Source organism: Podarcis gaigeae (assembly GCF_964106915.1).
Source record: "Podarcis gaigeae genome assembly, chromosome: 13".
NCBI lineage: Eukaryota > Metazoa > Chordata > Lepidosauria > Squamata > Lacertidae > Podarcis > Podarcis gaigeae.
In genome coordinates this window covers 45,262,642-45,281,576 of record NC_139689.1, presented here as the reverse complement: position 1 = coordinate 45,281,576, position 18,935 = coordinate 45,262,642, and the positions used below count along the sequence as shown (strand labels likewise).

Sequence of the window (18,935 nt, the reverse complement as noted above, 5' to 3'; positions counted from 1 at the left end):
AGGCTGGAGGGGTTCACAGCATTAACACCCCGATAAATCTTGCGTCCTCCTTAGGTCCCTATTCTGCCACAATTAGTCATGCATATCTGGGGGGAATTTTTGCTGCACTACAGTAAGGGATGTAAGAAGGCATTGGTTTCCAGCTTCATTGCATGCAGCGCTGTTTCCATTCCACTGCAGTTTGTTTCCCAACAAAATATACATTATTTGTCTTGTTGTCTGCTACGGTAAAACCTTACGTAATCAATTACACAATTAATTATGTGAAGGAAATGTAAAGGCTTCAGTTGCCACCAGTGACATCCCCACGGGGCCAAATCTAATTGGCTATGTGGTGCCATGACATCATCGTGTTCACCCGGTTATGTCAGTTGGCTGGGATATGCAACTCGTAGCGTAGCTAGCAAATGATACAAAAGTCTGGCTTACGCTGGAAGGAACGGGTGCCATTTCACAGACCAGCAATGTCACCATCTACCCATTCCATGCCCAACAGAAACGTCTGTAAACAAAACGAAAACAGTTATAGCAGAAATGTCGCCCATTTCCGTGACTCTCATCTCACAGTGAAGAGAGTCTGTTGCCGTCTGGCTCTGAAGCTTCCTGCTGCTCAGGGAAGTGGCACTTACGAAACAATAAAAATGAAGAGTGCTTGTTGCTTCCACCTTAGCTTTTTTCAGGCCCACTGAAGGACTGCAGAAACAGCTTGGGACGAGCTCGCATTAGCAGCAGAGGGGAGGAGGGAGTTGCATTCTTGTGTCTCTTGACAACTGGGAGGGTGGTGGTGGTATTTGGGGGTCAGATGATAAAATAAGACCTACAAGAGTTTAGGGACGACTATTCTAGTGTTTTCTGGGGGAGCAGAAGCAGCCGTTCCTCTCAGCCGCATTGCTCTTCCATGCTCTCTGGCTGAAGTGACTTAGCTTGTAATTAACCTCAGAGCTGCTATGCTCTGTCATTGTCAAGCCCAGCTGTCAAGCCTCTTGTAAGGAAATTAACTTTTGACTGATCCCCGTGAAGTCTGGATTAGCACTTCTGTCTCAGCCGCACGCAGGAACCACTGGTTTTCTTCTGTGCTCTCAGATTTAGGAAGGCATATGCTGGGTGGCCAAGTCTAAAAGAGCTGCCGTGGACACCCACATCCAGTGGCAGTGGGTGTTAGCACATTGAGGACTAGCTGCCTGGAATTCAGATTGGAGCACACTGTTCCCTGCTTGGGGCTGAAGTGATCAACACCTGCCTCTGCGAAACCTATTCCCAGTGGCAGCTAGTCCATTACAGCAAGTAGGGCACTGCGCCACCACGCTTGACCTGCCCTCTGCCAGCTTCCGCTTGCCCACTTCCTCGCTTCTAACCAGTCTAAGGGGTAGAACTGGATCTCTCAGCAGTGGCGGACTTGGGTACTCTATAAAGTTCACAGATCCACAGCCATCCCCTCAGTCTGGGCAACTTGTAGCCAAGGGAGGCTGCAGGCTTCTCTCTGTACTAACAAACTATTGCCCCTGTTTTAGCATCACAATGCTAAGAAGATGTTCTGTTAGTTCGATGAACCTAAACAGCTCAGCAGATCTAGCAAGCAGAAATATAAACACCCACTGTCTGTTATACAATGGCCCAAGGACCTTGCTGCCTTTGCTACGTTTTTTTATTATTATGCTGTCTGATATTATGCTTTGTATTATGCGTTTATTATCAGGCTCTGTAAAATGTGTTCTTAATGTTGTACACCACCCTGGGATCTTTGGATAAAGGGCAGTATATCACTCAAAACAACAACAACAACATGGCGCCCTGTGCAAGGCAACAATTTGCCCACTCTCCAGCCCTTGAGCTACCTTCCCAAAGGTGGGTAAGGAGGCACCCAACTTTAGGAAGGAGCAGTCAGGCTCTAGAAGGTCCTAGAGCCCTCCCTCCTCCTTTTCCCCAGAACTGGGGAAGCGCTAACTAGGCCTTGGGAAGGAGGCAGGAGGAGTCCAGGACCCTATCAGAACCCACATGCCTCCTTCGAAAAGCCAGGCACCTTGCTTTCTGGGCTTTGAGATGGCGCCCCCTTCTCAACTCAGCGCCCAGTGTGTGAATACCACTCGCACAGCCCTAAATCTGCCCCTGCTCTCAGCCTCCTCAGTCTTAATGTTGCCCTTGTAAAACTCAAGAGGAAGAGTGGGAGGGCAAAAGCAGAATTTGTGTCTCTGCCTCCCATTGGCTTCTCATAAGGTTTTTTTGTTTGTTTGTTTTTTTGCTCTCCCTACCTTTTTGCCCTACCATCCCCACTGAGGACTAGTGTGATGGCCTGGGAATCTGATTCAGAGGCTTAACCTGAGGAATCCCAGCCTGCACAGGAGTCCCCGCCTCCAGGGCCGGCTGAACCGGGGCAGGGGCTTGAATTGGAAGGGCCCTCACCTGTGCCGGATCCTCAGGAGCAGACACCAGCTGAATCCGCTCTGGCTCCAGAGGTGATTGACGACCCATTGACTGTGGGTGCTCCTCTCCCAGCCCTGTCAGGGGAAGGTGAGGTTACCTCTGGGTCCAGTAACCCTCCAGCCTCTCCTGAGCTGCAGAGGCTCAGGGCAGAGAGGTGGAGGGAACTAAGTTCTCTCAGGAGGAGTGCTCGCCTTAAGGCCAGGAGAGGCGAGTCACCTGTGGGCCAGGACCACCCCTGGCCTCAGAGGAGATAAAGGCCAGTCAGCCCAGTCCCAGGTTGCAGGAGCAACATCGTTGGTATCCTGTTCCTGCCTTCACCCTGACCTGCTCTCCTGAGTTCCTGACCACGCCCGACTCTTTGCTTTGGACCTCGCTTCACCCCTGACAGACAGCCTCCTTACCCTCGACCTAGGACCAGACTTAGACCACACTATATGGTAACCCCCCCAGGACCAGCACAACTAGTCTTCACTGCCTACTTTCCATTCCTTACATTCATTTGGCCCTGCATCCCCCATCCTAACCTCCTTCCTTCCTTCCTTCCCACCCACAGCCCAAGATACCATATATGCGCTCACACATAGGAAGGTAGATCTACATTTGCCTCTCTTGCTCTGCTTCCTCCTGCTGCTCCAAACCCCTCATTATCCATGTCCCTGTCTCTTCTGGATATGTTTGGCAACCTGCCCATTGTTTTTCCTTTGCCACCGGAACGAGCTGCTGCCTTTGAACAGCCGTCGCCCCTCGCTGTTTTGTCTCCAGTGGGCTGCAAAAGCAAGGAAACAACCTTGCAAGCCGCAGAGCAATAAACTTCCGAACGGGGACTGGTAGCGTTATGAAACACGGACCAGACGGACTGAAGGTCCGGCTGTCTAATTAAACCTTAGCTGCCAACAACACAGGGTCTTTCCCCTGCCAATAACACTACTTTATAACAGTGGAGCGGGCAATCACAGGCAGAGGGTCGAGCGGAGACAATTATATTCCGCATGCTAGCAGAGCAAGGGTTTTAAAAATAGACATGAAGGCCTCCTCTGGTCTGGCAAAGAAAAAGAGGAAGGAGAGAGAGCTTCACGATTTGAATGATGAACCTGTTGCTCCTCTTTCGCAGCCAGAAGCATCTCAAAGAAAAGCAGGCCAGCATTGGATCTGGGAAGAGCTTGCCGCACTGAACCTGGGAGGGGAGAATCTCACCTGCTTGTCTTCAGCAAATCCATAAAAGAAGAGGCACACATGCCTTAACTGTCAGTGACTCCCCTGATAGGAAGCATATATATATATATATATATATATATATATATATATATATATATATATATATTTGCTTTCGTAGATTTTCACGGGTACAGGAATGCAGGTTTTGGTGTCCTCGGGTGTCTTCCCGTGTAAAAGTTGGGGTGTCTAGGCGACGTTTCGACGAGGTCTCACTCGTCATCTTCAGGCTGGTGCTTTCGGCTTCTTGTTACTGGAACAGAGCGGGATCTCAATGTTTGAGTTCCTATAAATACTGTAGAGGGGGTGTGGTGTCTAGCCTCCAATGTTCTGGGCAGAGAGGAAGTTCCCAGGCTAGTGTGCCTTTTCTTCTTTTGTTCCTTAATTACTTGAGAGATACCTTGAGTGATTTCTTGAGTGATATCCTGAGTACCACTTAGGTGGGTCATTAGGTGTGGATTAGTTGCTAAAGTCTTTGTGTCTTGACCTCTTGAACTTTGTGAAGAGTTTTCCTGAGAAGATGGCTGTATTGCACTTAGTTGTGCTTTGGCTTGGCTTCGTGTATAGGGGCGAGCTGTGGTTTTGTGGCTTGTGTCAGCCAGATCTGTGTAGGGATTGCAGGGGGGTGCAGCATCCGGAGGTGCCACCATGGATTGGCTACTGGATGGTGTCAGTAATTCATCTGTGGAGAGGGTCTGGGTTTGGGTCTGGTGTGGTTGATTGGTGTTGGCGTTCTGTGTGCCTCTGGATCTGGTGTCAGTTTTTGTGGGGAGGGCTAATTTCCAGATGTCTGGCAAGCGGGATGTGTCGTCACGCTTGTTCATGTTGTGAGGGTGTTTCTCTATCTCGATGGCTTCCATGATTATTCTCTTGTGGTGATGTTCCGTGTTAAAGAGCAATTTGGAATCTGCAAAATTAATTTCGTGTCCTGTTTCTTTCATGTGTTGGAAAAGAGAGGAAGTTTTTTCTTCTTTTTTGACGGCATTCTTGTGTTCTGCGATACGTGCATTTATTCGTCTGTTTGTTTGTCCAATGTACGTGGCTGGGCAGACTTTGCAGGGTATTTCATAGATCCCTTGGTTTTCCAACTGGATTTTATCCTTGGGGTTTCTGAGGATATTGGCTATTTTTTGGTTGGTGCAAAAGGCTGTTTTGATATTGTGTTTATGGAGGATTTTGCTAATTTTATCTGTAGTGCCCTTGATATAAGGAAGGAGGGCCATGCCATTGTTTTCTTCTGTGTCTTGGTTTTTGGGGGGTGTTTCCTTTTGGATTAGCTTCGTAATCCTGTTTTGCTGGTATCCATTGGCAATTAACACATTTGAGAGATTCTGTAACTCAGTTGTCAAGTGGTCTTTGTCAGCCAGGCGTTTGGTTCTGGAGATGAGAGTCTTGGCTACGGAGTTTATTTGTGCAGGGTGGTGGTGTGATTGTGCATGTAAGTAGCGGTTGGTGTGTGTTTTTTTCTGGTAAATAGTGTGTCCTAGGGAGCCATCAGGTTTTTTGTAGATTAGGACGTCAAGGAAGGGAAGTTGGTTGTTGGCTTCTATTTCCATAGTGAATTGTATTTTGGGGTGTAAGTTGTTGAGATGTGTGAGGAAGCTATCCAGTTTTTCCTTCCCGTGTGGCCAAATTACAAAGGTGTCGTCAACATATCTGAGCCAAAGTTTGGGTTTGTGTTCTGACTTGTCACACATCTCAACAACTTACACCCCAAAATACAATTCACTATGGAAATAGAAGCCAACAACCAACTTCCCTTCCTTGACGTCCTAATCTACAAAAAACCTGATGGCTCCCTAGGACACACTATTTACCAGAAAAACACACACACCAACCGCTACTTACATGCACAATCACACCACCACCCTGCACAAATAAACTCCGTAGCCAAGACTCTCATCTCCAGAACCAAACGCCTGGCTGACAAAGACCACTTGACAACTGAGTTACAGAATCTCTCAAATGTGTTAATTGCCAATGGATACCAGCAAAACAGGATTACGAAGCTAATCCAAAAGGAAACACCCCCCAAAAACCAAGACACAGAAGAAAACAATGGCATGGCCCTCCTTCCTTATATCAAGGGCACTACAGATAAAATTAGCAAAATCCTCCATAAACACAATATCAAAACAGCCTTTTGCACCAACCAAAAAATAGCCAATATCCTCAGAAACCCCAAGGATAAAATCCAGTTGGAAAACCAAGGGATCTATGAAATACCCTGCAAAGTCTGCCCAGCCACGTACATTGGACAAACAAACAGACGAATAAATGCACGTATCGCAGAACACAAGAATGCCGTCAAAAAAGAAGAAAAAACTTCCTCTCTTTTCCAACACATGAAAGAAACAGGACACGAAATTAATTTTGCAGATTCCAAATTGCTCTTTAACACGGAACATCACCACAAGAGAATAATCATGGAAGCCATCGAGATAGAGAAACACCCTCACAACATGAACAAGCCGTGACGACACATCCCGCTTGCCAGACATCTGGAAATTAGCCCTCCCCACAAAAACTGACACCAGATCCAGAGGCACACAGAACGCCAACACCAATCAACCACACCAGACCCAAACCCAGACCCTCTCCACAGATGAATTACTGACACCATCCAGTAGCCAATCCATGGTGGCACCTCCGGATGCTGCACCCCCCTGCAATCCCTACACAGATCTGGCTGACACAAGCCACAAAACCACAGCTCGCCCCTATACACGAAGCCAAGCCAAAGCACAACTAAGTGCAATACAGCCATCTTCTCAGGAAAACTCTTCACAAAGTTCAAGAGGTCAAGACACAAAGACTTTAGCAACTAATCCACACCTAATGACCCACCTAAGTGGTACTCAGGATATCACTCAAGAAATCACTCAAGGTATCTCTCAAGTAATTAAGGAACAAAAGAAGAAAAGGCACACTAGCCTGGGAACTTCCTCTCTGCCCAGAACATTGGAGGCTAGACACCACACCCCCTCTACAGTATTTATAGGAACTCAAACATTGAGATCCCGCTCTGTTCCAGTAACAAGAAGCCGAAAGCACCAGCCTGAAGATGACGAGTGAGACCTCGTCGAAACGTCGCCTAGACACCCCAACTTTTACACGGGAAGACACCCGAGGACACCAAAACCTGCATATATATGCATATATATGCAGCTACATCCTCTGATCCCTGGATTCTTTGGCTGGGTCTGACTGGATTTGACACTGTTTGACCTAGCATACCTCCTCCTCCTTTCTTTTTCTCTGTGCTACTTTCTCTGTGCTCTCTTCCACTGCTGCAGTCCCATTTACACACGCAAACGTGGCAGGCTAGCCTAGTGATGATTTGGAGCATGAAAGTGTGCAGGATAGACAGCCTTAAGAAAGCAGATGGAAGGCGTCTGACGGCCACCTGCTCCACATTTGAACGGAATATGAACAGCGCTTCCTGGGTTGTCTTCTGAGCCCTGATGGTTTAATTCAGGCTCCGCAGAATGTGTTGGTAACTGAACTGCCTTATTTGCAAGGTTCGTAACTCAGGGCTGCTCAGAAGCAGGAGTGCAGAGTCTGAATACTTGGGTCATACTCAAGGGGAAAGTTCACCATTAATTCACTGTACCCAAATGCAACATACATAAAGAAAACAGGAGTATTGTGTCACTGCTGGCAATGCCTAAGGCCATGATGGCATTCAGTTAAATCCAAGTCCTTCCACATTGCTTATTCTCCTTTTGATGGGGGTCCTGGTGCCTTTGTGGGGCAGGTGTCCAAGTGAGCATAATCCCCATTGGTTAGTTCCTACGTCACAAGTGCACTTTTGACCATGTGCAGATCTCAGATGCTTAGGTGGGCAAGAGGCAAGGATATGGGTCTGCCTTTCATCGTTCCAAGCCAGGAAGGAAGACGAGCAGCCACACACACATACAAGAAAGGAGGCGGATCAGGCTGCCCAGGCTTTTCTTTTGGTGTTCTCTGCTGAGGCTCATCCTCCACTAGCTCCATTATTCTTATTATTCTTATTCTTATTAAGTTGTGGGTGAACATATCAGACGACACAGCGATTCTCCAAACAGCTCTTGTTTATTCACAGGCCAGAACAGAACTGAACTGAAGGGTTCAGCCAGCCTGCTTATATAGAGCTCCATTACAACGCAACAGTAACAACTTTCTGTAACTATCCAATCACTGAACGTCACTTTCAATTCCTTATTTGCATATGTGGACCTGAGTGAAAACTATCTACAGTATCCCCCCGCTGGCCCAGGGTGAGAAATTCAGTACATAACAATTATTATTATTATTATTATTATTATTATTAATTCAATTTATACACAGCCCTATACCCGGAGGTCTCAGGGCGGTTGACAAACAAGACCACATCATATAAAATCAAACCAAAAACAATAACCCAATAACCCCCCCCCCCCAAAAAAAAAGAACCAGGTTCTAAAAAGGTGTTGGATGTCAATAAGATCAACCAAAGGCCCTGGCTAAAAAGGAACTTTTTTGCCTGGCACCTAAAGATATACAATGAAGGCACCAGGCAAACTTTCCTGGGGAGACCATTCCACAGATGGGGAGCCACTGCAGAGAAGGCCCCGTTCTCGTGTTGCCACCCTCTAGACCTCTCGAGGAGGAGGCACACGAAGGAGGGCCTCCAAAGATGATCTCAGGGTCCGGGTAGGTTCATACGGGAAGAGGCAGTCTTTGAGGTATGGCGGTCCTGAACTGTTTAAGACTTTATAGGTCAAAACCGGCTCCATACCTTCCTCCTGTTGCTATTACCACAAAAGCCCCCACTTTCCCCCATTTTCTTGGAGCCAATTAAAAAAAATTTTTTTTGAGACAATTGGGTGCACAGATCAATCATTCCGGAGGTACGTTTGCAGAATTCTGCCTGACAGAGAGCAAAAGAGTTCCACCCTCTTTTTCCTGTCTTTTTTTTTTTTTAAGTCAAATCCATACCAAGTAACATTTAAAAACGAGATTTCCCTTTTGCTAAGGGCACCCCAAAATCTTTCTCTTTTTAAAAAAATAAAGTTGTAGTTGCATCGTTGTAGATCCTGCAGATGGGTTGGATCAAACATCTCAAAGGGATCGTCCTACTTTCAGTTGCACAGTTTCTGCCTTCTTGTCATGAGAAACTTTCCACTCTCATTGGCAAAAGATAATAATAATGATAACAACAACAAATTATTATTATTATTATTATTATTATTATTATTATTATTATTAATACCCCGTCCATCTGGCTGAGTTTCCCCAGCCACTCTGGGTGGCTCCCAATCGAGTGTTAAAAACAATACAGCATTAAATATTAAAAACTTCCCTAAACAGATTCCTGCATTGCAGGAGTTTGGACCCTCGTGATCCCTTCCAGCTCTAAAATTCTATGATATGGGATGAAGACAGAGAAACGGGCTTCTTTGGGCTCCATACTTATGCCAGCACTCCTGTTCAAGATGGATGTTCTACCAGCCCTTATTTACAAGGGTTTACATACAGTTCCCTCACAGGGTTCCTAGCATAAGCCTGCACAGGATTTCTCCTAGTTGATAAAGGGAGAAAGAGATGGGAGTCTGGAGACCAGACTGCACCTAAGGAACGGTGCACAGTTAATTCATAGTATCTGACTGTAACACACTGCCCTTTGGCATAGAATAAAGGTAAAGGGACCCCTGACCATTAGGTCCAGTTGTGGCCGACTCTGGGGTTGCGACGCTCATCTCGCTTTATTGGCCGAGGGAGCCGGTGTACAGCTTCCGGGTCATGGCCAACATGACTAAGCCACTTCTGGAGAACCAGAGCAGCACACGGAAACGCCGTTTACCTTCCCACCGGAGTGGTACCTATTTATCTATTTATTTGACGTGCTTTCGAACTGCTAGGTTGGCAGGAGCAGGGACCGAGCAACGGGAGCTAACCCCGTCACGGGGATTCGAACCGCCGACCTTTTGATCAGCAAGTCCTAAGCTCTGTGGTTTAACCCACAGCGCCAACTGCGCCCCTTTTGGCATAGAGTAGGACCCACTATACCAGCAAGGTGCCTGCATTAGGAACCTGAAATCCTGACTTCCTCCTCACTTTTTGCCTCTCCACACATTAGTTTATCCCATTGTCCTTTGTACAGCAGAACTTCTATATTTGAGGAAATTCAACAATCCATCATCTGCCTGGGGTCATTGGACAGGCACGCGGAGGTATCACCGTCCTGGATGATGGCAGGAAATCGTGCCAGAAGGAATCCATATTGCTTGCCACAGTAGAAAGCAGATAAGAATAATATAATAAAAATAATTTATCATTTATATCCCGCCCATCTGGCTGGGTTTCCCCAACCACCCTGGGCAGCTCCCAATAGGATCTTAAAAACACGATAAAGCATCAAACATTAAAAACTTCCTTAAACAGTGTTGCCTTCAGTTGTTTTCTAAAAGTCAGATAGTTGTTTATTTCCTTGACATCTGATGGGAGGGCGTTGAACAGGGCAGGTGCCACTACCAAGAAGGCCCTCTGCCTGGTTCCCTGTAACCTCACTTCTTGCAGGGAGGGAACCGCCAGAAGGCCCTCGGAGCTGGATCTCAGTGTCCAGGCAGAAGGATGGGGGTGGAGACCCATCTGCTTCATCCAACCAAGTCTCTGTTACACATGCCAGGTGAAGAACACACAGGTATGTTGGGAGAAGCAACCTTTAAATCTGACTTTAGCATAATCAGATGACTTGGGGTCACAAGGCAGAAGTAGGTCCAGCCGCTTGGCTGGCAAATAAATGCATAAATAAAATAGTTGCTTACTGTCTTTCCTGTAGTAGAGGATCTCCAGCTTACACTCATCGGTTCCCAGCAATGCCTGCCCCAGCTGCGCAATGGAGTTGTGCGTTGTGTCCGGCCCGGTGAGGAAGTCACAGGTGCAGGGGCGCTGCATCACCTCCACCCGGGAGTAGCCAAACATCTCGCAGAAACCATCGTTGCAGTAAATGATGGCACAGTTCTCCATCTGAGCGTTGGCAATAAGGAACTTGCGGTCTTGGGGTGGAAATAAGAAAGACATGCCAAGGGTTACTGTTATGTACTAAGCTTGGGTCCCAGAACAATAGGCAAGTAGGATCCTAGAATGCAACAACTGATTGGCTTGCAGGAAAAGACCAATCAGGCTCCAGGAGGAAGTTAATCGGCCTATTAGGCTGGTAGGATCATAGAATGCAACAACTGATTGGCCTGCAGGAAAAGACCAATCAGGCTCCAGGAGGGAAGCAGAATCAGCCAATCAGACGGGACTCATTGTGTAAATAATGTATATTTACATTATTATATTACATTATGAGGTTTTTGGGGGAGCAATTCAATCACTGTTTTACAAGCTGCAATAAAGAGCATGAAATCACTGCAGGACTCCGAGTATATTTCAGTTACCATGAAGCCATCGACTGGGCAATGCAAAAGATGGATCTAGAGGCTGTGGGTGCCAAATCAGAGCATGGAAGTTTCTCTTTTATTTTCTTAAGTATTTATTACATTTATCGGTCACTTTCTCTTGCCCAGGACAACACAAAGCGACACATGCAAACAAACAAAAACCCCAAACCCCACATGTATAAAATAAAATGAAGGGGGAAAGAAATACATTAAAAACATCGCACCAAAAAGGCCAGAGTTAATCAAGTGTCCAAGGCCTGGTTATAGAGGACAGCTTTTTGTCTGGTGCCTAAAGATATATATTGGTGGTTCAGGTGAGTCTCCCTCTGGAGAGCAGTCCACAAATGGGAAGTCACCTCAGAAAAGGCCTGTTCTCATGTTGTCACCCTCTGGACCTCTCATGGAGGAGACACACACAGAGGCATGCAAAGAAGGGCCTCAGGTGGTGATTCCCTTCCAACTCTATGATTCTGTGTCAGACAACAAGAGGCAAGTAGCATACAGGAAGCCGATTCTGTAGAGCTTGACCCATGTTGTTAGACAGACAGGTTTCCTCATGATTTTCTCAACTCCTGTGCACATCTTCTCATTGTATTACTCAGAATTACCTGCTCCGGTGCTAGAAGCATGTGACTGGGGGAAAAGTGTTCCTCACATGTTAAAAGTTTTTGTTTTTGTTTAGTGTTGTTTTTGTTGCAGTGGTAGGGAGTACTCAAAAAAAATAAATTCAAAAACTTATGGCATGTGGTATATGGCTTTCTTTCTAAATAAGATGTATTTCTAAAGAAGTTGTCAATCCTTTTAGTGAGGCAATGGCATAAGGTAAAGGTAAAGGTACGCCTGACCGTTAAGTCCAGTCACAGATGACTCTGGGCTTGCGTGCTCATCTTGCTCTATAGGCCGAGGGAGCCGGCGTTTGTCCGCAGACAGTTTTTCCGGGTCATGTGGCCAGCATGACTAAGCTACCAGTACTTCTGGCGAACCACAGCAGTGCACGGAAACACCATTTACCTTCCTGCCAGAGCGGTACCTATTTATCTACTTGCCATTTTGACGTGCTTTTGAACTGCTAGGTTAGCAGGAGCTGGGACCAAGCAACAGGAGCTCACCCCGTCACAGGGATTCGAACCGCCAACCTTCTGATCGGCAAGCCCTAGGCTCTGTGCTTTAGACCACAGCGCCACCCATGACCCGTAAAAGATGGCAATCCTTTTAGTGAGGCAATGGCATACCATGCAACAAATCAGCTCAGCATCAAATCAGCGCCTGCATCTAGCTTTTAACTCACGGTGACTCTCATTTTTATGAGGCTGCTCTACCAACTGAGCTATCCCAGCTGAGAAGAAGCTTGCAGTGACCAACGCCATACGGAGAGAAGCCAAGAACACATGAGCAGAATATCTCTTTGTGCAGGCAACAGGGATACATAGACTCTCTTTCTCATGAGTAGCTGACACACCCACACACAGGTAACTTAGGTATAGCATAACATAATGTAAACTTCACAGATTTACCGTGGGTGATAATTGCCCAATAAGCAATTTAATACTGGAGACATGGGCATATTTATTTACTTCACAGATTTATACCCCACTTGACAGGCACACCCAGATCAAAGCGCTTTATGATAATCTAAAACAAGAAAGCCAAGCACAATTTACAACAGTAAAACAAATCATACAAAAAGTTAAAATGCTAAAGCAGATTAAAACTATCGCATCTGTCATAACAAGAATGTTTTTAGCGCCCCTGAGCAAACACTCTGAAGGTGATCTTGAGCTGTAGAAAGAAACCAGGAACGGTGACAAAGGAGAGGCACATCCCCCAAGCCAAAGAATCATGGGAATTGTAGTTCACCCCATCAGAGCTACAGTTCCCAGGGTTCTAGGGGTGCCTATTTGCTTTAAATGCCTGGGATGTGTGTGCAGCCAAAGTGTTGTAGCAATGGGCTCTGTTATCCTCGTGGACAATTATTCATAAGGATCAGCTAAGGAGATGTCAGGGACGCAGGTGGCACTGTGGGTTAAACCACAGAGCCTAGGACTTGCCGGTCAGAAGGTCTGCGGTTCGAATCCCTGCGACGGGGTGAGCTCCCGTTGCTCGGTCCCTGCTCCTGCCAACCTAGCAGTTCGAAAGCACGTCAAAGTGCAAGTAGATAAATAGCTACCGCTCCGGCAGGAAGGTAAACGGTGTTTCCGTGCGCTGCTCTGGTTCGCCAGAAGCGGCTTAGTCATGCTGGCCACATGACCTGGAAGCTGTACGCCGGCTCCCTCGGCCAATAAAGCAAGATGAGCGTGCAACCCCAGAGTGGGCCACGACTGGACCTAATGGTCAGGGGTCCCTTTACTTTTACCTAAGGAGATGTCAAGTGAAGTAAACATGTGACTGTGTGGTACCACCAATCTGCAGTGGACCAAGGTATGTATGTATGTATGTATGTATGTATGTATGTATGTATTTCCCGCCCATCTGGCTGGGTTTCCCCAGCCACTCTGGGCAGCTCCCAACAGAATATTAAAACACGATAAAACACCACACATTAAAAACTTCCCTAAACATTGAAACCCTAGACAATTCTTTCAGGCTAAACAAGGGTAGCTCTGCTGCAGCAGCTGACAAAAGACTTCAAATAAATGGAAGAACACCCAAAAGGCTAGATCTCTTAATATTGTTTTAACACACAGCCTTGCCTTGGGAACTGGGAAAAGAAATAGTTTTTAACATTTGTATTGCTGAAGTGAAATTTAGCTCTCCACCGTGACCATGTGCTTTTCCTCATCTCCGTGTTACATACCTCGAATAACCTCATCATTTTGATCTTTACAGGAAAAGCTGCTTTTCTGTTTCCTGCTCGCTTTGCTTTTAAGGTACAGCCAGGTCTCAACAAAGAGGCAACGTTTTATTTTCAGTACAATCAATGACTTTGCTTTAGATTATTAGGTCATGGAACTTGCCAGAGGAGAGGCAACCCTAGACTTAATCCTAAACGATGCCCTAAACCTGGTGGGACACGTCAATGTTGCCAAACCAAATCAGAACAGTGACCACGGTGCTATGAAATGCAGCACATACACCAATAGATTGTTACTTAGGTCACATCAGATTTCTAGGTCACAAAAATAAGAACCCTGGCTTCTAAAGAATGAAGGGATCAGCTTATGCAGAGGTACATGTGTTCCCCCAGGCTGTTTTGGTGAGGCCCTTCCCACCCACCTGACGTCATACATGATGTCAGATGTGGAACAGGTAAGGATGTGGCTTCAAAGGAATTTCCAGGAGTTTAACAGGTGCTCCCAGTTGCTCTTTTACTGGAACCAGGTGCACTCGCAAATGCCCATCAGCTGCATCTTGCGAAAGGAGGAGGAAGCAGTTTGCATTTGATGAAAACTTCTTCTTGCTCCCAGTCCTGCTGCTTGAAGCAGCCTCCTGCAGATCCTTTCAAGCTCTGATTTGGGGGGCCGAGAAGCTTGAACTGTTTTGGGGGCCCCTTCACAGCCAGCAATGAAGTCTGGATAACCACTGTTATCAATGGGGTTTTTTCATAACAGATCACTACAAATTTTACGCTAGTTTGAGTTTTTGGTGAAAACAGTGAACTCACTGTTATTCCTCTAGGGTCCTGACCTCTGATAAAGGGGGGGGGGATGACCTTAGCCACAGCAGAGCAGCCAACACACTGGCGGATGAAGGTGGGGACGGAAAGAGCAGTCCGCCCTGGGTGCCATCCAGAGGGGTTACATTGCGGCTGCCCCCTCGGGACACGAGCTGCCCGCTCCACCCCCTGCGACATGTGCCACGCCCCCTGTGGGCGGCATGCCTCTAGGACATGCACCAGCCACACCCCCGCATGTTCGCCGCTCTGGGTGCTGGAACATGTAGCTCTGCCACTGCCGCAACACTCAACCTTTACAGCATGAGAGCCAGTGTGGTGTAGCGGTTAAGAGTGGTGGACTCGTAATCTGATGAACTGGGTTCGATTCCCCGCTCCTCCACCTGCAGCTGCTGGGTGACCTTGGGCCAGTCACACTTCTCTGAAGTGTCTCAGCCCCACTCACCTCACAGCGTGTTTGTTGTGGGGGAGGAAGGGAAAGGAGAATGTTAGCCACTTTGAGACTCCTTCGGGTAGTGATAAAGCGGGATATCAAATCCAAACTCTTCATCTTCTTCTTCATCTGCGCTGCTGACTCTCAAACTTTGGGATTGTTGAAATATATCCAACAAAAAATTAATAAATTTTGCCTCATGTGACTCAAATTGGGTCTCCTAGACCCAAATATTTTAAGCAATGTGGAATGAAGTCACTTCTAGGTCTCCTCTGGGATTAGGGGCTTTATTCATTTCATAGTAGATCTGCCCCTGGGTGGATCTTGCAAGTCTTCCCTTGCTTCCTGTTTCAGCCTCTGAATTTTCTCCCTTCTTGCAGGAGCAGCAGTGGTTAAAAGCAGGGCTTCCCAAACTTTTCATGCTGGTGACACACTTTTTAGATATGCATCATTTTGTGACACAGTAATTTAGTTTTACTAGCAAACCCGAAGTTAAACTAACCTCCTTTAAGAGTGCGGAGAGCATTTGTGCAACACACCAACACACGGCAACCGACACACTAATGTGCCGCGTTTGGAAAGCTCCGGATTAAAGTGAAGTTGAAAGGGAGATACCCTTAAATGGGCAAGAAGGACAAAAAGAAGTTTGCAAAACATATATGAGGTGATGAGGCAAGTGGAAAGAAGCCTGTTTCTGATATATTGAAATAATTGTTGGCCTTTAGCAATATGTTCGATTGGTAAAAAAATTATGATGAAGAATAAGTAGCTATTTCAATACATAAGAAGCCAGAGAATGTGTCAGAGCATCAGGCCGGTGCTCTGAAAGAAAGGAGGATACAGCGATTGCACATCCATCTTTACTGTGAAAAATATTGGACAGATTCCCATTTCTAAATCACTTTTTCCAGAAGGGTGTTCAGAGAACTGAACCAAAAAGAGGCGATGGGAGATAAAGTTCTAGGGCTAACTGCCAAATTAAAACAAACAAATCACCAGCTCCCGATGGCATATACACGCAGCAGTTCTCAGAGAACTAAAATGTGAAATTGCTCCTCTCCTAAGAAAAATATGAAGCATGTCACGAAGACTGTCCTTCCTTTCTAGAGCGTTGGAAGAAAGCCAACACAACGCCAGTCTTTTTTAAAAAAAGGCAGTCAGCTAGCTCAATGTCTGTTTGGGGGTAAAGAGGTGGAAAATATTTAGCATTTTAGAAGAACAGCTTCGCCAAAGGAGGAATCAATGAGTTCACCAGAGGGAAGCTTCACCAAGCTTGTGCCGTTCCTTGAGAATGTCAATAAGTGTGTGGGTAAGGGTGATACATTAAACAACAGTAAACCCGAACTTCCAAAAATCGTTTGGCAAAGTCCTCCTGAGTAACAGCCATGGAATAAGAAGACAGGTCCACTTATGGATCAGGAACTGGTTAAAGAACAAGAAATAGGATAAATGTAAGAATGCAACGGAGGCAAATAAGCAGCGGGGTCCCCAGGGATCTGTACTGAAACTAGTGCCATTTCAATCAATGCTATTCATAAATCATCTGCCAAGACCAGCAAGGAAGCCGATTGAAATATACTCAGAGTCGAGAGTGGATTTCATGCTGTTTATTCTGCTCATAGTGGTGAGGAGGTATGAAAGTTTCCCCAAGTATCTGCTTTATATACATTATTTACACAATGGGCTGCACGTGATTGGCTAATTCCGGAATTCTCCTGTAGGCCAATCAGGTTGTGGATTCACTTCCACCTGGAGCTGGATTGGGTGGCTCCTGCAGAGCAATCATACAGCTGCATTGTTCTAGGACCAATCAGACTGCTGCATTTTGGATCCTATTGTTCTAGGACCAATCAGACTGCTGCATTTTGGATCCCATTGTTCTAGGACCAATCAGACTGCTGCATTTTGGATCCTATTCAACTCAGTACATAACACCAATATTGTGGATGGTACCATTCACCCAACCACCAAGATGGAGAATATCGACGCAGATTATGTTCAGTTTTGCTCTCCTTGTCTCAATCATGAGAAAATTGGGAAAGGCACAGATAAGAGCAACTAGACAATCGAAGTGGTGCAGCTGGAGCATCTTCCCTGTGAAGGAAGGTGTAACCATTTGGGTTTTTAAAAAATAAAAATAAAAAATAAGATAACTATTGTGTGGGTAGAAGGGGTGGGGACATGGAGAACCTTATGCCAGTGGTTCTCAATCCGTGTGCCGTGGCACCCTGGGGTGCCTTGAATGATGGTTGGGGTGCTGTGGGTAATACTGGCCTCTGTCCCTCTTGCCTTTGTTCCCTCCTCTGATGGCCTCTAGCGTCTCTGCCTCCCAAAGACTTGCACAGTTGTTTGTTGCAGCAGAGGCTGCCAGGAGGACTCCCAAGGAGAGGGGAGAGGAGAGGAGGCTGAGGGAACACTCCACAAGGAAGGGTGTTTAAAAAAGGGTGAGGGGTTGCCAGCTCTGCAGGCAAGGGGTGACATAACTGGACTCCTGAGCCTCACAGGGGTGCCACAGAAAGAATGTTGTTGGTCAAGGGAGCCGTGGACTCAAAAAGGTTACAAAACTCTGACTTATAAATTTCTGTACAGTGGTACCTCAGGTTACAGACACTTCAGGTTACAGAAACTTCAGGTTACAGACTCTGCTAACCCAGAAATAGTACCTCGGGTTAAGAACTTTGCTTCAGGATGAGAACAGAAATCGTGCGGCAGCAGGAGGCCCCATTAGCTAAAGTGGTGCTTCAGGTTAAGAACAGTTTCAGGTTAAGAACAAAGAACAGTTTCAGGTTAAGAACAAACCTCCGGAACACATTAAGTACTTAACCGAAGGTACCACTGTATTGTGTGAGGGGAGTGGAAAGTAAGAACTTTCCCTCCTTCTCCGATAGTCGAGGAACTTGAGCTCTCTCCATGAACCTCAAGGGAGCAGGATGGCAGTAGATTCGGGACAAACAGGCAAAAGTACTTATGCATACAAAGCATATTGTTATAGATGGAGGGGGGAGCTCCCCTTTCCCCTGTAAATGAATAAATAGTAGGATTTGGGGGTGTGATGGGGGAAATACAAGCTGAAGAGGAATTCCTGAGCTTTGCTGTTGTTTAGTCGTTTAGTTGTGTCCAACTCTTCGTGACCCCATGGACCAGAGCACGCCAGGCACTCCTGTCTTCCACTGCCTCCCGCAGTTTGGTCAAACTCATGCTGGTAGCTTCGAGAACACTGTCCAACCATCTCGTCCTCTGTCGTCCCCTTCTCCCAACATCAAGGTCTTTTCCAGGGAGTCTTCTCTTCTCATGAGGTGGCCAAAGTATTGGAGCCTCAGCTTCAGGATCTGCCTTCCAGTGAGCACTCAGGGCTGATTTCCTTCAGAATGGAGAGGTTTTATCTTCTTGCAGTCCATGGGACTCTCAAGAGTACAGAGGGTACAGTATAGATATGGAAGATTGGCAAAAAATATGGAATGAAAATCTGAAGTTTACAGCATGTACCACGTTAAAAGAAAATGTTATGAAAATGGTATACAGATGGTATATGACACCAGTTAAATTGGCAAAAATGTACAAAACTTGTAACAAATGTTGGAAATGTAAAGAGAAAGAGGGTACATTTATTCATATGTGGTGGGAGTGTAAGAAAGTGAAGGGGTTCTGGGAAATGATATACAATGAGTTAAAGAAAATGCTGAAATATAGCTTTGTAAAGAAACCAGAAACCTTCCTACTGGGAGTAACTAAAAATGAAATAAATAAGAGGGACTGTAAACTCTTTCAGTACGCAATAACAGCAGCGAGAATATTGATGGACCAAAAATGGAAACAAGAAGAACTACCGACATTGGAAGAATGGAGAATA

The 18,935-nt window shown here is 46.2% G+C and overlaps 1 protein-coding gene across 4 annotated transcripts in view; it reads right to left on the bottom strand.

Annotated features, from left to right (window-relative positions):
• Nucleotides 1–18,935, bottom strand: part of KCNH6 (potassium voltage-gated channel subfamily H member 6) — a 124,200-nt gene that overhangs the window by 93,296 nt on the left and 11,969 nt on the right. For 2 of the 4 annotated variants that reach the window (XM_083709064.1, XM_083709068.1), the window contains exon 2: nt 10,422–10,652. In XM_083709064.1, coding sequence (XP_083565190.1) covers nt 10,422–10,652 — 231 coding nt within the window. Of the gene's footprint in view, nt 1–10,421; nt 10,653–11,266; nt 11,371–11,398; nt 11,462–18,935 lie in introns of those variants that run through there. The other 2 variants (XM_083709066.1, XM_083709065.1) reach the window with 2 other exon arrangements.